Source organism: Peromyscus eremicus, chromosome 2 (genome assembly GCF_949786415.1).
Source record: "Peromyscus eremicus chromosome 2, PerEre_H2_v1, whole genome shotgun sequence".
Taxonomy (NCBI): Eukaryota; Metazoa; Chordata; class Mammalia; order Rodentia; family Cricetidae; genus Peromyscus; species Peromyscus eremicus.
In genome coordinates, this window is record NC_081417.1 from 20651842 (window position 1) to 20670116 (window position 18275).

An 18275-nucleotide genomic window follows, 5' to 3' on the forward strand; every position below is an offset into this window, starting at 1 on the left:
CTCAGCTGCTCAGACCCAACCAAGTAAACACACAGAGACTTATATTACTTGTAAACTGTATGGCTGTGGCAGGCTTCTTGCTAACTGTTGTTATATCTTAAAATAACCCATTTCTATTAATCTATAAGTTGCCATGTGGCTTGTGGCTTACCAGTATCTTAACAACTTCTCATGGCGGTGGCTGGCAGTGTCTCTCTGCCTCAGCCTTCCACTTCCCAGAATTCTCTTCTCTGCTTGTCCCGCCTATACTTCTTGCCTGGTTACTGGCCAATCAGTGTTTTATTAATAACCAATCAGAGCAACACATTTGACATACAGAACATCCCACAGCATCTGGGTGGGGCATTCAAGTTTCTACCTCTTGATATAATTTTGGTTAGCTCACATAATCTACTAAAGACTCAGTTTCTGTACTTTTAAATTGTAAGTAGTAAGATCTACTATGTTGGCAAATAGATAAGAAAATACAAATAGAGTATTTGGTACTCTACTTAGAACAAATAATTACTAACTTTAGCTCTTCCACTAAAGAAATTAGCTGTGAATGTAGTCATACAAGGTTTAGGATTAAAAAAATGTGATCTGAGCCAAGCAGTGGTGGTGCACACCTTTAATCCCAGCACTCAGAGGCAGAGCCAGGTGGATCTCTGTGAGTTCGAGGCCAGCCTGGGCTACCAAGTGAGTTCCAGGAAAAGGCACAAAGCTACACAAAGAAACCCTGTCTCGAAAAAAAAAAAAAAAAAAAAGGAAAAGTGTTCTGTCACATCCATACTCTGAGCATTGGAAATGTTTTGTTAGTTAAAATGTGGTGATGAGTTTTTGAAATTCAGTTCAATATATTAATTGTAATTTGGAATTTTAAATTTAAATATTTAAAAATTTTAAATCTATTCAGGTTCATTAGTCATTTAATTCCTAGGTAAATATTAAAAACATTAGCTTCCAGCAAAGCCTTTAGAGTAAAGTTGATAAATTCTTTACAAACATGAGAGAAACCCAGAAGCAGAATAAGGGAACTGACTTGGATGTTCAGGGTAGGCTTCACAGAGGAGGGAACTGCGATTTGCCCTTAAGGATAAATAACCACAAATGGGCAAATAAGATATACAAATAGTAAAGAAATGTTCTAAGTTTCAGTGTATTTCGTAGGTAGGATATATACAAAAACATGCCAAATTTATGAAGCTCAAACACCAGAGATATTATGATTTATTAAACTGCACATAGGTGATCAAAACCCGAAAGTATAAGCTATTAAATGAGAAATTTAAACTTTAGGTTAGTGTGCTTACACTCAAAGGGAATGTCACACCAAGTTATGGAATAAAAAAAGGAAAAGAGATTCACAGGTGCTGGTACTACAGTTTAAGAAAGTTTATAGGTTGGGTGGTGGTGATGCATTTAATCCCAGCACTCAGGAGGCAAAGGCAGGCAGATATCTGTGATTTCAAGTCCAGCCTGGTCTACAGATCGAGTTCCAAGACAGCCAGGGCTGTTATACAGAGAAACTCTGTCTCAAAAAACAAAAGAAAAAAAAAGAGAAATAAAAAGAAAAAAAGGAAAGTTTATAGGTGTGTGTTTTCCAAAAATTTGTATGTATGAAGTGCTTTATAATCATTCACTTATATTCAGGACATGTCATCAATGGAAACAACCTATAAAAACACATGAAGTAGTGCAATAACTGAGGATAAAATATAGACATAATTATGACAGGGAAATTACAAACACTGCATTATCTCTCATAATATCCAGTTCAGCAATCCATATGGTGTTAGAATACACAAAAGGAAAGAGATTAGAGACGCAATTGAAAGACACACACAAAACTCAAAATCTTGCAAGAACAGCAAGTGCTATTTCTGAACTAAGAACAGAAAGACTGATTTCTCCTTTGTTGCCTGCTTGTTGATAAGATCAGGCATATTACAATTAAAAAGCCTAAATAACGTGAATGAATGGAATACTGCAGAAGCAGTTATTATTTTCAGCATTAGGAAAGAGGTCTGGTGCATTCTGATTACCCAAACCTCATTATGTGCCAACAACTTTTGTTCCTAGTAGAACTAAAATCACAGGGTGGTACTGTATTTAACAACTTACCCTTTTAGACTATTGTGAAGCTGCAAGTGACGTTTAATTACATTATTGCCAATCATCAGCAGAACGGTAATTACTTGGAACACTTGGCCAATGCTTCTGATTAAAGCATCATGCTTGTACAACAGGTCATAAGTTCATATCCTAATCCTGCTAACTTTTTTCTAAAACCTTATTTATTCATTTTGGAAGGAATAGCTTTAGCTCTATCCTTGAAAATCATGCTGGTGAAAAACTTAAATAATTTCATGACCTATTCGCACAATGAATTGATTTTGGCCATTATGACCTATTTGCTGTTCTGTGTGGTTTATTTTTGTCTTTTGTTAATTCCTCTTACAAGCCAAGGAAAAAAGTGACCAGGAGACTCTTTTCCTGTGAGATCTGAAGTGCTTTTAATAATTTAGCTAGGCCACTAGCCAACAGCTTAGTAGATGGCTGGAAGCGGTATTCATCTGCCTAAGTGCAGGACGGTTGGTTCCCACATGTTTACTTAGGCACTGGGCTCCTGGTATTTCTTTTGCAACTGAAGGCAACTTGATACACAAGGTGAAAACCACTGAAGTTTGAATATTTTTTGCTTTTAAAGAATAAAAGCAAGACAGTTGTTGGGAGGCCACTTTGGGACTTCTGGCTAAGAGGCTGTAATCTGTCGTGCCACATGAAGACACAGAGAGTCCAAAGCCACATGAACCAGTACTGTTCCGTTCCTGAACTCACATTTAACCAGCTGTTTGCTGTAATATCATCTTTTGGGTTTTCTGCTCTTAGATTGGCTGCCTTGATTTTTGCTACTACTCTGTTTATTTTATCTTAATTTACTCAATAGTTCTGCTCTTGGGGAGAGTTTTCTTTGACTTTCAGCCCACTGATAGAGCATTCAAGCCAAAATCCCTCTAGCTTGCCCTGGTTCAGTATGCATGGAAGCTGGTCTACCACTTCTACTTCTGTCCAGTACCACTTGTTATTTGGAGAACCAAATTCATTGTTTTCAGGTTTTGTGAAGGTGTTTACAGTTGGAATCAGATGTTTTCTGTCTAAAAATGATGTGTTTTTTTTTCTTCAAAGCCTTCCTCTTGCCTGTAAATAATTATTGATGGCACAATCCTTAGGAGTCTCTCTAAATTGCATACCTGCAGACACACTCCCATACCTCTTCAGGAATGACACTCCTTCTTTCTGTTTTTGTCTCTGCTTCTTTGACTATAATAACCCCCAAAGCCACATTACAATACTTTTCTACTCTACATGGCTTCTGCTTTTAAAACCACGTTTCTCTCCTCACCACACAGTCAACACTCTTCTCTCGTTCCTTGTTCCCTGTAATCATTATAACTTCTATAAAGAAATGAAACCTGTTCTTCATTACATATAGTTTTCTTTTATTCCTTGTCTCCTGTGTGTTATCTGGAAACATAAACCTTTACTGCTATTCATCGAGGAACAGGAAGTGATACGTACTCTTATTCTACTGTTTAAAGCTTCCTCTGAGCAATGGCCTTCCTGTCCTTTTTTCATAACATTATTGTTCTCTTCCAGTTCTTTGCAGGATATCTAGAGGAGCATTTGAAAGCATGTTTAGGTGGAATTTATATTCTTATTTTTAATACTCAATTTCAAACTAGCTTTCTACTCACCAGGTATTGTTCTGTTTATTCAAACTCATTGAAATATTAAATATCCGCTTTGGGTCAGCCAATGCCTTCAGAATTATAGAAACTAAGATAAGTGATGCTCAATATCAGTCTTTACTCAAAATGTGCAGAAAAATATGTGAACAGACAGTGACAATAAAATATAACTGTCATGGTGTAGGTGGAGGGTTGCACCAGGTCTGTGGTAGTATGAAGGGGACAACAGACCATAAGGCTATCTGACCTGAAAGAAAAATCTTCATAGAAAAGGAAAATTTAATCTGTGATGGATAGCAGTTCTGAAGAAATGAAGATCCAACACCTTAAAGGTGAAAGGACATTCCAGAAAGAAAATAGTTTAATAGAGACTCTGTAGACAGAACAAGCTTTTATTCTCTAACTTGAAAAAGTTTGTAGAAGGAAAGAAGAGATACTTTTGGAATGGCAGGACAAAGACTTGTGTGCCAACATTCTTGGCTATGTCTCCAAGGATATGGGATTTACTGGTAGACAATGGGGAAATGATAGAAACTTACATAAAAGCAGATATGAGAAGTTATCATTTCTGCCACCGTCCATAGTTCTCTCTCTCCATCTCCTCCATTAATTCTTTGTCATTGTCATGGGTCAAGTTCTTCAGCTTTTCTTTAACTTACTTGAAGCTGATTATAAACTCTATATTTAAATGGAGTCTACTTATCTAAACCTCTTACATCTTTGCACTCCTGTGGTGGTTAAAAACATGGGGCACTCTTTACTCCCTGTCCTCTGACTGTATAACTTGAGAATCCCCATTTTGTTCCTCTCTCTCTCTCTCTCTCTCTCTTTCTCTCTCTCTCTCTCTCTCTCTCTCTCTCTCTCACACACACACACACACACACACACAAATCTGTCTATCATCTATCAATCATCTATCTATCATCTATCTATCTATCTATCTATCTATCTATCTATCTATCTATCTATCTACCTATCTATCTACATCTCTATCTCCCTCCCTCTCCCCTCTTTCCTCTTTCCTGATTTTTGTACCAGAGAAGTTACAAATAAATCCTCATTAATATTCCCTTGCTAATCAACATTGTCCTTGTGTTCTTTTTGACAACAGATAATAGAGTTAACTTTGACTATGCTTTCTTTTACATTCTTTAAAACTGTTTTATTCTCCATATTTCTTTGATTACAATGTCTGTTTTCTCCTCCATGTTCCTCTAACTAGAAGTACTAGAATCGTGGTATGTGCCATCCTCTTTTCTTTCTATTTTCATCTCCACATCACTCTCTGTTGTGTGAATGGACCCTGGGGAGACATGAACAAAAAGATACTCATCCCAGATAGGGAATCAAAATCAATGACAGACCAAAACAACGATATCTCCAAAGTCCAGTTTGGTGAACCAGTGATTTGGAGGAAGTTACTTAGGAAAGAAGAAATAACTTTAAAACAGTCACATCAACAAAAGCGCATTCCAGCACAGATGATGACTCTTGGTAGCTATAAACCAAGAACTCACTGCAGAACTTGCAGGCAACTTGACAGATTGGAAGATGTCTCTTTCAGGCAGCTCAGTTGGTCAGAGCCTTTTCTAGGCAGCTTGACTGCTCTGACTTTTCTAGGCATCTTGACTGGTCTGAGCATCTTCAAGGTAGTTCTCCTAGTCTAGGTATCTCTTAGCAATCCTCACTACTATATAAGTTTGGGGAAAGAAAGGGCTAATGAATCTGGTCAGGGATTTTCTGAAGCTATTGAGTTGTTGAGTTCCTGAATTTTAATGAAATTGCTTGCAAGGTGGATGCTTCACCTTGCTTTAGAAGAGTCTGAATCTTCAAGAGCTTCCCTCAAAGATGAAATGCTTTATCTTAGAGGTAATTGCTATGCAACAGCTCCCACACTGTCTCTTCTGTCTTGCAGTTGATGCTATAGAGTAATTCCCAGAGTGACTCTATCAAATTGAAATGAGATTGTGCTCTTTGTCTCCCTGGAAACTTTCCGTACCATCTTCTTTAGACTAGCAGCCAGCTCATTATTGTTATCTAAAATGCCATGCCTGCTCTAGCTCTGATTTTCTCTTTGACCTCATCATTTTTGTGCTTTGATATTTTCCATGTTATTCATGTACTCTATTCTTACCTTGTTTACCTTGTTTCTATCTAGTCTTTTCCAATACAATATAAATGCTGCGAAGTAAATGTTTTTTTGTCTGTTTTCTATTTTGTTCAGTATTTTTGTCAAAACCTACAAAAGAACCTAAAACATAGGAGATATAGCTAAGCCATTGTGGGATAAATTAATCACTTCATGAATGAGGTTGCTTTCACATTGTAAAGTTTGTGAATGCTAATATGGTGGTGTGCATGTGGTTTACTTTAGTGATTAAAAGTAAGCACTCAGCAGGTGGCCTGAGAGATATCTGAATGCTTATTATGCTTTACTGTATGACATTGAAAGTTTTATAAACTATCATCAGCCCTTTTCTGATTTACTAAAATGGAAATAATAATTATAAGTGGCCAAATCACATAAATTTTGCAAAAATTAAATAAGAAAGTAAGGGTAAACTGATTGAAACCTCTACAGAAGAGTAAGTAAGCTTCTAGTAATGATATATAATATTTTTCCATTACAATTAATACATACTATATTTTTTTCTTTCTGCCTTAATTTTCATTATTAGTTAATTTTATAAGAAAAGGAGATAAGTTTCTTAAATTTGAAAATGCTTGTTGTCATCTGTTTTTTGTTAAATGTGTTTATCATTATTTTACGTGCATTGGTGTTTTTTTTGTTTGTTTGTTTTTGTTTTTTTTGGTTTTTGAGACAGGGTTTCTCTGTGTAGCTTTGCGCCTCGCTTTGGAGACCAGGCTGGCCTCGAACTCACAGAGATCCGCCTGGCTCTGCCTCCCGAGTGCTGGGATTAAAGGCGTGCGCCACCACCGCCCGGCGCATTGGTGTTTTGCCATGGATGTCGGGTCCCCTGGAACTGGAATTACAGACAGTTGTGAGCTGCCATGTGGGTGCTGGGAATTGAACCCGGGTCCTCTGGAAGAGCAGTCAGTGCTCTTAACCACTGAGCCATCTCTCCAGGCCCTGTTATCTCTGTTTTAAAAGCCCTTGAAATTTTTACACCAGTCTCTCGTCAGTTTTCTTTAGAAATAAAATGATGCTGAAAATATGTCAGTGGCTCATTCATCTTCAGTGTGGCAATGTCACATGAGAATTAGCCACATGACCCCTTTCATTCTCCTGAGACAGACTACTCTAAATGGAGCTAATTTTGGTTGCTTTCCTACTTTGTGTCAAAAAATATATAAATCTCAAAGGGGGGGGTCATTAAATTGTATTATATTGTGTAAAATGGTTGGAAAGGGCTTTTCCTGAAAGTAATGTTTATTGAAATTATTTTCATTTGTAGCAAGTCCTCCAAGGAAAGTGGTGCACTCCCTCTCCAATATCTTTAATGATTCCCCTTGGAAATTGAAATCCTTAGAAACTTAAGTCTTATGGGTGTGAATCTGAGCACTTCAGAAATGGAGATAGGAAGTCCACAAGTTGGAAGTCGGCCAAGGCATACATAGTTAGATCTGCTTTTAAACTTGAAATAAAAATTTTAAAGAAGGATGAAAATACAAAGGACCTAGGAAGAAAATGAAAGAAAGAAGTGTAGCAGAAGGTAGAAAAGTGATCTGAATATCACCCCAAGACTTCTCTTGAATTTAGATTATATAGACTATATTATGCAAGTTTACTTAGGTGAGAATTTTCAGTGGGAGAACAAAGCTCCAAAGTAAATGCATTTTCTTTAGATAACCTATGCGTTGATTAGAATTGGTATTTATTAAGCTAGTACTACAACTATAATTACTGTGATAGCTAATAAATAGGCATTTTAAGTTACAGTGCTTCTGTATTCTTAGCTAATAAGATGATAGAACTCACGTAGGAGTCACAATGACATGAGTCCAAATCACAGCTAAGCTTCAGCAGGATCTGCTGTTCTGAAAAAACAAATCCTCTGTGCCTTTTGGGACTCTTATCTGTAAAAGTTGAGTTTTTATATTTGCTGTATTTTTTATTACTGCAAAATTTGTGTTAAATGTAGTGGTTATAACATGACAGGTTATGTAGTTTACCTTATGATTGGAAAGATACTTTAACACCAGTGATACTGGGTTTTGATATTGCTGGTCTTTTAAAACTTTCTTTCTTTTACTCTCTAAGCATCTGTCTCACTATCACCCTTTAAAGCAAATATTTGCCAGTAGGAAAGCCAGTGTTCAAATCATATTGACCACTGCAGTAAAGGGGTCTTTTTATTGTTCTTGATTAATGTTTTGATAACACTGTTTCCTTTTTCAATTCCATGGCTATCACTTGCAATAATCTTAACCTCTATTCTTCTCATTTGACAGGAAATGATTTATTCCTTGTAGCAGTTCATGAACTGGGGCATGCTCTAGGACTGGAGCATTCCAATGACCCCACCGCTATCATGGCACCATTTTACCAGTACATGGAAACAGACAACTTCAAGCTCCCTAATGATGATTTACAGGGCATCCAGAAAATATATGGTAGGTTCCACTGTTCCTGTTTTCCTAATTGTTTGGGGCAACTGGAAGTCATGCACATTTTTTCCCTTTGAGGTAGAGTCTTTCAGATATAAGACAGAGAAAATGGAAGAAAAATGTTCTGTCCTATGGGCAATATTCTATCATCAGTCAAGTTGTATTGGCAATTGTCCCCCAAATATTAAAATATAGATTACCAGAAAGACTTAATCACTGCTAGAGCTTTCTTGTTGAGTTTGCTGGAAACTTACACTCATAAAAATAATGTGCACATTTAAAATTTAGGTAGTAGTATATTAAAATAAATAATAACTTCATAAACATAGGTAAAAGTACAAATTGTGACATAATGTAAGGAAACTGTTTCCTCCACTGACAGCTGGACTTAGTGTATAAAATTCTTGTTAATTCTAAGACAAACCACTTTTCAGGGTCAAGAAAATAAGTTATGCAATATAAGAACGTATTGACCTCAAAGGTATAATTATTGGGTCAGAATGAAAGTCAACAAGAAAGGCATGAAAGCAAATAAGTGGCTAAGTTTTTATCAACGGATTGCATGGGTTACATTTCCAATATTTCAAACTATATTTCTAGTTTGGTAGTATTGTTTTACTAATAAGGTTTATTCAGCAAATGCAAATTAAGAGAAATGGAGAAAAACTATCATGCATATTTACTGTGACCATAACTTCCTCAGTACAACCAGTGACCTTTGTAAAGACATTTATTTCACATATTATTAAGATTTTGATGTCCATTATTTACCTATAGCAGGTATGCTTTGCTAGATCAAGGAAATGAAGCTTTCATTTTTATAAAGATATGTGTGTGCTATCAGTCTGTCAAGTCTGTATCCAGAAGGTATGATTTGCATTTTAAACAGTGTAATTCATGTGCACTAATTTGTTTTACATTTATTAGTTTTTCAGTTTTAATAGTGAAGTCATAATCATTCTTGTAGGGTTAAAGTAAATTTGAAATTGGATTGAATGTGCTGGTACATGTCACAGACACAAATCCAAAGAGCTTGGATATTGAGAGAGAGAGATCCATTGACTGTGTGTGTCATCATAAATTCCTTATACATGGTTAGCTCAAAGAAGTCTCTTTCTCATAACCTCATGAATTTGTAGTCTAGACTGAAGGGCCTTGAAAGAAAATCCATCCCATATCTAAATTTTAAGTGTGAACAACTCTATTTATTAAAGAGAAAGAGCATCAGTCCCTTGAGGAATGATGGCTAACATCTGTTGCAAATTACATGAGTAAACTTTGGCTCGACTTGGAAGCATTTTTTAAGAAATACTTTACATTAATATTTCACCAGTGGTATGTTAATCAATGGACACTTTAGATTCACTATTTAAGTGAAACACTGAGCTATTTGTCAGGACATTTCATTAAAATAAAATAGTGAAATCGGTAAAGGCTTATAATAGATAGTTGGAGACATATGTTAGAATAACCTTTGGTTTGCTAGTGTTTATCTTTGGAAATATTTTCATGAGATCAACATCTGTCAAAGTCCAGTTTCCTCTTGAATGAAGTACACAGTTATGAGTCCAGTATTTATTCTCATACTTCTGTGTTTTCATGAAAAACCTACTTCCAAACAGGTTTTGAGAGCAACTGTCCAACAGTGACTGGGTTGAAGCTATAAAATAAAACTCAGTAAAAAATAACAAAGAAATCATAGTACTAGGAGCTGAACTCCAGCCTTATTAGGACAGTCCGAGACATCCTTGGCAGCCGTTGGGAGGGTTGGAGGGTTTGTGTTTTCAGAAAATATTCGATCTTAACGACCTCTTAGTTTGCTTAGTCTGTGCCCTCTGCTGATAAGCACTTGTTCTCTGTAGCATATCTTCCAGCACTATTCCAGTTTTAAGTGAGCCAAGCACTGTCCTCATGTTTTCAAAAGGTCCACCTGACAAGATCCCTCCACCCACAAGACCTCTACCGACAGTGCCCCCTCACCGATCCGTTCCTCCGGCTGACCCAAGGAAAAATGACAGGCCAAAACCTCCCCGGCCTCCCACTGGCAGACCTTCCTATCCAGGAGCCAAACCCAACATCTGTGATGGGAACTTCAACACTCTAGCTATTCTTCGTCGGGAGATGTTTGTTTTTAAGGTAGGAGACCATGATTTATTTTTTAAGAGTAGATAAAGTGTCTAGTGTCGTTTCAGAAAACAAGGTCTCATTCATTCTAACCCTACCTTCCAGACCCTCTCACAGTTAAGAGGTTCAAAAAAAAAGCATCCTAAAAAAATACATGCACAAATGGGCGTAGATGTCTAGCAGAAGATTGCTGTGACATTCTATTTTGGGAAAGCACTTATGTCAGCAGGAGCTGAAATGCCTGGAAATGTGAGGTTGAAAAAGTACTGCATGTTACGAAGAGATAAAATAGCAGAATTTAAATCATGAATGGGATCTAATAGCGGTGATTTGCTTGCCAGCTTAGCCACTTCTCAGCATGCTGGTGCTGTGATGTCTTAGTGTACGAATCCTAAAATGTCTCTGGAATTTCAGCTGACAATTACTACATTGCTTGTTTGTTTCGTTGTTAATATTGTTTTTTGAGGGGAGGGATTGTCATTATTTTGTTTGATTTTTTTTTTTTTCATTTTCTCGGTTTGTTTGGGGTCTAATGTTACCCACTTTAGTTAAATCACTATGAGAACATCATTTCCACTTGATAGCACTTTTTTTTCTTTAGCAGACTACTTAATTTATATTTTTAATTGTAAGCTATAAAATTATTTTTTACACTAAAAAATGTACTTAATCAAATTCTTTTATTCTCAGTAACCCCAATGAACAGTTCGTGAAAAGAGAAAATAGGTAGTAAATATGAGCAAAGTGAATTTATATGTCTCATGGAAATCTCAGAATTAGCTGATTAATTTTGTACAACTGTAAATGCTAATAAAAATTTTGAAAAAAGAAAAATCAGAATGGAAATAAAAAGAAAATTTTGGAATAAAAAGTTGTAAGCATATTATAAGAATATTATCCCAATATTTATAAAGGACTCCAGTTTTAAGTATGTTACTAATTTTAGACACAGGTGGTAAAGAAAAGGTTTACTTTATTTATGTGTGTATTCACACATCTTTGTTTGTGTCTGCTGTTGCTACTGGTTGATGATTCCCAAAGTTACTCTTCAAAATTCACCATTATTCACAGTGGCTCTGTGGTTAAGTCATAGCAACCAACTGGAAAGAAAATGAAAACAAAATATAGCAATTTGTTTATTCTATATGACCAGGATTTTGTTTTTACTGCCTTTAGATAAATTTCCACATTACAACATGATACCTTGATAAAATACAATTTCCATAGTATCACTATTATCTAAGAATATAATTTGAAATCAACCCTGGCTGCATTCTTTATTATTTCTGTCTGTCTAAACAGACTGGTATTCTCAGAAGAGCATGATCGCTACATCTCTAGCAATCAAATTAACTTCACCTGCTTCTCTGTCCTGCATACTGTACTATGCAGAGGGTGAACTGGACTAAGTAACAAAGTCCTATGGATACTGGTTTTTCAATCAGGAGTATAAAAAAAGCTCATAGATCAGACTCTATAATGCAAGGCAATAGTAACTACTTTTGATATCATAAAAGTTATAGCTCAGCTTTCTTCCCTAATTTAATATTTTACCTTAGAATCCTTATCATAACTACTTAAGGAAACAGTCCCTAATATATATTTGAAATGTTCTTAAATATAACATCATGTGAAAGACATTATATTCTTCTTAATAACAACTTTCTTAATATTACACATGTTTACAGCTTCCATATTTCTTGTTCTGCACATAATAAGCATTCATGCTTAAGATGGTTTGGTAAACACCAATAATGTATAAATACAAACTAGCTTTCCCTTCTGTGCACAGATCATATAACTAACTGAATAAAAAAATGAACATGAATGTAAATATCATTAAGACAAATACAGCAGTTATAACATTGATATTAAGAGACAGTACTCTGGTTTAATACAAAAAGGAGTTTTAGCATTTTGAATTAATTTTAAGAGCAGAATTTTCTAAAAATGGTAAATAAATAGGTAACAGACAGTTCCTTCCATCGAAAAGATTGGGCATGATATTATCTAATACACAGTGCCTAGTACTATATTTCAGATGTGAACAACATGAGATTTAAGTAGAAGGCACAATGGGAGGTTGCCTACTCTTAGTCAATGGCTGTTACAGTCTGGGTAATCAATGTGTGCCAAGTTGAACACTAGGCACATATCCACCATCTCTGAACTCAACAACAATTGGATAGCATTTTTTATCTTACTAGAAAATGGAAATTCAGAAAACTTAAGTCATTTATTCTTTCAATAACTGTAAAGAGCTGTTGAACTAGGTCTATTTGATTTCAGCCCATTGTGCTTCCAACTCAACTTTTTAACTCTGTTATCTGGAAAGTCAGAAAATGTTCCAAAACTAAGTTTAACTAAATATTGTGATGTTATAAATGTTGAAGAAATATTTTTTCTGATCCCTGTCTGTGTTGTTCTGGGTGCTGACAAATTAACAGTATATAAAAGAGGTTAGACTATTATTTCTTAGAGCTTGCATTCAAGTTTTCAAGGTGAACAGTAGAGTGAAAGAGTGTTATGTTTTGCATGTTTAATGTACTCTACATGCTCTTGTGTTTGAATGTGTTTCCAGGTGATGATATTGCTTTGGGAGGTCATGGAAACCTTAGGACTGTGGTCTAGCTAGCCAAATGTGAACAGGAGTGAACCTGGAAGGTGGTGTTCACTTCTGGTTCCAATCATTAATTTCTTCTTGGCCAATCACAAGGTGAATGAGCCTCCATCTCCTCCTGTGAAACCCCATTCCCATGGAGAGAACTACAGTGGCATTTCATTTCACCATGATGGATTGCATCCCCTGAGGTCACAAGCCAAAATAAGCCTTCCTCCCTTGAGTTGCTTCTGTCAGTGTCTACCATAATGACAAGAAAAGTAAATAATAGAGAGGACTGCACATGTAGGCTCCACGAATGAGTTTTGTGGGTACACATGGAAGTCAAAATCTGCTGTGTGGATGATAGCTGGTCTGCTAATTTCTCCCTCTATGCTATACCTATATAACCCAGATGACCTTCATTTTTACATCCATGTCAATTCCCTATACCTATCCTTCCTGCTTGATAGTCTCTGCCAGTCTGTCTTTTAAACTCCTGTCTCTTAAATATTCCCTCTGTAAGCACACACTTTCTCATATTTTACCCTGTTGATTAGCCTGTCAAATATATTTAGGAATTTTTTGTTTGATACTCTTAACTTATATAGTGTGATTTTTTTAATTTTCTTTATTAAAAACTCTATACAAATTAGAGACTGTTTTATCCATTAATCTTTCCAATCTCCATGATGTGTGCATGGAAGTCAGAATACAACTTGAGGTAAACTTCAGAATCCTTTCACCACGTGGGTCCCAGGGATCATACTCAGGGGTTTTCTGGCTTACTTCCAAATGAGTGTTCCTGCTGTTCTATTCTGTATGTTTTTTGGAAAGATTTTAATGAGCATTAATATACTTAAATTCTATATGTATGTTTTTAACCAAAAAATGGAAAATCTAGTTTTATATGTAAGGTAATAACTTAAGTTACATTTGTTTCCTTGTTAGAAAGAATTCTTGCTTTACAATAGGAGTTTCAGCGTAGTTCCTTTTGTTTGCTAGGTTTCTCTCACAGAAATCAATATCATCTTCTCATTTACAGTTAGTTATACTGGAACCATGTTTCAACTGGGTGGTGTGGTGTGTGTGTGTGTGTGTGTGTGTGTGTGTGTGTGTGTGTTCCATATTATATGTGTGTATGTGATGCACATGTGTTCTATATTGATGCTTGTATCAGAAAGCTAACCTCTGCAGCTTTATAATCATTGGGAACTGTAAAGTCACCTAAGGCAAGCATTGAGGATCAGAGAAAAATACCAAGGAACTGAGAAAAAATAACAATACCATAAGAAGCATTGTCATTCCCTAGGACTGTTTGCTTAAGCTGTCAGGTGTCATGACTGAGGTGACAATAATGGAATCTAATTGTTCAGTGAACATTAGCATATGCCTTTGGACTTTAACAGAAAAATATTGAATAATTGGTCTTTATCTTAGTGTGAATTAAATTGTGTTTGAAAGAATGAAACAGTAGCTGTAGTGTTTGAAGCTAGAAAATGGAAGAAAGTCATATCATTAATGTAAAAAGACTTGGCTTTCTCAACTGATTAGTTCTTTGTCTCAAGCCCAGCAAGCAAAGGCCAGTGCTAGCCTGAAGAGGCCAGGGCAAGAAGGAACTGCTGTCAGTGCAGAGTAAGCTCGTGGTTCTAGATTAGGAACCATTTCATAATGTACAGTGCAGCAAGCTGCAATATTATATTATAGAGATTCAGCTGTATATAATAAGCTATACCTTGACTGACCAAGGTGTCCTTTAAGAGGAAGCCATTTATCAAGGAATATTTGGTGTTATTTAGCTTATTAATATACAACAGCTCTCTTCTGCTATGAAATTTTTGTATGCTCCTATACTAGGCCATATTGGCAAACAGCTAAGCTTCTCAGATCTACTGCTGATCCACTAGGTAACTAACACCCCTGCAGGGCCTAGGAGACAGGTGGGCTGTAGATGCATAGCTCTGTTTCTTGTGCAAATGAAGCTTAAACCATCCCTTGCCTTCAGGCCTAGTAGCACTGCAGAGCTGTTGACTGGGACATTAGGGCTTTTTGCATAACCAAGTGCAGTAAGGACTGGAGCTGAATTCAAGAGGCAGGCAGAGCCGCATGGCCAGAGAGAATAGAACAGGGAGAATTTCTGTAGATGGTAGACAGAGCTGCAAGGCCAGGGAGAGGAGAAATTACAGTTTCTCAAGGCAGGGGTAAGGAGCAAGGAAAGATGGAAGACAAAGGAACAGAGGACAAAGATGAGGTCGGAAGCATAGGAGTTCACATACAGAGAGGAGCTGTATGTGAGAACTGAGCTGAAGCTGTATACATAGAATTTTGTCTTAGAGAAATAAAGTAATGAATGAAAGCACATGGTGTACGTAGATTCTTTTCCCTCAAATAACCCCACACCAGACGCAGTGTCTTCCCCAGGACTCTGGGAGGAATCTTCTCAGGGCAGGCCCCTGGGAAAATTCTGTTAGTACCAGACAACAAACCAAAGCAGATATTGTTGGGGATCCATTTAAAAAATAATTTTCTTCAAGTTTGATAATTTCATCCATATATACAATGAAATATCATAATATCCACTACCCATTATGGCCTCCAACACCTCACTCTACAGCTTCATATCTTCTTTTTTAATAACTTTGTCCATAGCTCGACAATAAGGGGTGGGGCTTGGGGAATCCCTGCCGTATTCATGCTGGACTTTCCTGCAGGCTTAATCTTATATGGATAATCATAGCTGCTGTGAGGTTCTAAGTACACTAGCCACGCTGTATCAGTACAAACTTTTCTCAGAAGTATTCCTCCCTCTCTTCTGACTCTTGAATTCCAAATTTTCTGTCCAGTTTTGTTTGTATTTAATAAATCAGAATCTTTATTTTCTCATGAATGGCAATCTTTATTGATATTGATATGTGACCATACTTAATTATACTGAGGAATTCCAAATAAATACAAAGTAGAGTCCAATTTCATTCAAGAATTTTTTTTTGTTTTATTTGATCATTTTCCTACAAGTGAACAACTTCTTACTGAAAAGAAAAGAAGATGAGAGAAGACATATTTAAACAAGGTATAGAAACTTAAGAATTCAGCCTCAAATATATTTTCATAATATTTTATAATAATGTGGTTCAATCCCTCATTATTTGACAGTCAAACTCTGAATGCCTCAATCTAAAAATATTTAATCTTCTTTCCTTGTATGATGTTATCATCTTATCTCAAGACAAGACACCGTCACATATAATATTCTCTAAATTAGGCTCCTGCTTTTCCTCCTTGCCCCACTTTGCCCCTCCCACCTGGACTGTCTGTTGCCAATACAGTGTGTGAAGTGTTATTTTAAGGCTGTGGATCTCATCACTGGGCTGCTTCAGCAGAAGCCCTTTCTCCCTGGTTCAGAACAAAAGCCAAGACTTTTTCTCTTCCCTTGAGGCTTTAGACCAGTCTTCTCCTTCCCCTGGGATTGGTCTCCTCTCTCCCTGACTTAGCTCTTTCATCCCCTCAAGCCCAGGAACTTTTTTTCTATCCTGCAATTCCTCTAGTGTGCCAGGTACTCTTGGGATTGCATGTTTTTGTCCAATAGGAATTAACCACTTGTGGATCTCTGCTCCCCTGTGTTCAGCAGCTGAAGACAGTGCTCATTCTTAATTCCCACTCTGAATGGTGCTACCTAGATATACACATGCCTGAGCATGGGCACAGCATGTGAAGAATCTCAGACAATCCTGCACATCTTATACTATAGAATTTCAAATCCTGAAATGATGAGATGGATTGGTTTCTTACATTCACAAAAAAAAAAAAGTCTCTGCTGTCGTCTTGTTGTTAGACTTCTTTCCATTCCCTAAGAGAGGATCCTTATTTGTACTGAGATAGGATGATCCTGCAGTCCTTAGACATTAGATGATAAAGAGTTAAATCCCACTTTCTATCAGCTCCAGACAAGGGTTTCCAGTAACTTAGCCACTGCTGGATTGCACAGTGATAGAATATAGTAGGCAATAAATACTTGTTAAATACTTCAGAACTTACCTCCCAATCTACTGCAGAAAAGAAATTCCATCAAAAGTCTGGGGTAGCCGGGCGGTGGTGGCGCACGCCTTTAATCCCAGCACTTGGGAGGCAGAGCCAGGCGGATCTCTGTGAGTTCGAGGCCATCCTGGTCTACAGAACGAGATCCAGAAAAGGCACAAAGCTACACAGAGAAACCCTGTCTCAGAAAAAAAAAAAAAAAAAAAAAAAAAAAAAAGTCTGGGGTAAGGAAAGGAAATGCTAGCTATTGAGAAACAAGACAGAAACAGCATAGTTAACTATACAGTTGGTTCAGTAGCTCAAATTTGAATTGTATTTGAAATGGTGTTTATTTTAACAATGAAATAGGAATCTGTCTAATATTCTTGAGCAAGGCCATCTTAATTTTTGCATCATTCAAATTTTACTATATGTACAGCCAAATCAAGCACCAAAATTACTACTTGTGCATGTATGTATGTGGGTATGTACACAGTAGTGGCTGTTCTATGTTCTCTCTCTCTCTCTCTCTCTCTCTCTCTCTCTCTCTCTCTCTCTCTCTCTCTCTCTCTCTCTGTGTGTGTGTGTGTGTGTGTGTGTGTGTGTGTGTGTGTGTGTGTGTGTGTTTGGACTTTGTGACTGTGGGTACATATACATGTCTATACCTGTGAAAGCCAGAGCTCAGTGCCAAGTATATTCTTTCTTGCTTTCTACCTTATATTCTGAGATAGCCTGTCCCTGAACCCAGACACCATCAATTTTGCCCAGTGAGCAAGCCAGTGTGCTCCAGGGATGTTTTGTCTTTACTCCACAACACTGGGATGGTAGACACATGGTATGGCACCCAGCTGTTTACTTGGATGCTGGAGATCTGAACTTACATCCCCAGGTTTGTGAATCAAGCACCATTTTTCCAGTCTCTTAAATTATCTTTATCTTTGTAAAGTAACCTGTACTCCTACGTAGAAGATGGCTATTATCTTTATGGTATACAGGAAAGGAGGTATACATTTTTTTACTATTGTTCTTACTGTCCTACTCAGTAAGTAGTCAAGCCCCATTTGTTGGGCAGAGAATCTAAAAAGGGTTCTTCAAAACATCTAAAATTACTCCCAGCAGTGGTGTAGCACAGGCTACTCTTAGATTCTGTTTAGTCGAATATTAATTTGGTACTGCCAGAGTATCACCTAGTAATGGGTATTAAAATCATGTCTAGGCTCACATACAACTAAAGTTAT

At 36.8% G+C, this 18275-nt stretch overlaps 1 protein-coding gene across 1 annotated transcript in view; it reads left to right on the forward strand.

Annotated features, from left to right (window-relative positions):
* Mmp16 (matrix metallopeptidase 16) overlaps positions 1 to 18275 on the forward strand; it is a 137315-nt gene that overhangs the window by 58096 nt on the left and 60944 nt on the right. Inside the window, exons 6-7 of the mRNA XM_059255607.1 lie at positions 8145 to 8306; positions 10225 to 10436. Of these exons, the coding sequence (XP_059111590.1) occupies positions 8145 to 8306; positions 10225 to 10436 (374 nt within the window). The remainder of the gene's footprint in view (positions 1 to 8144; positions 8307 to 10224; positions 10437 to 18275) is intronic.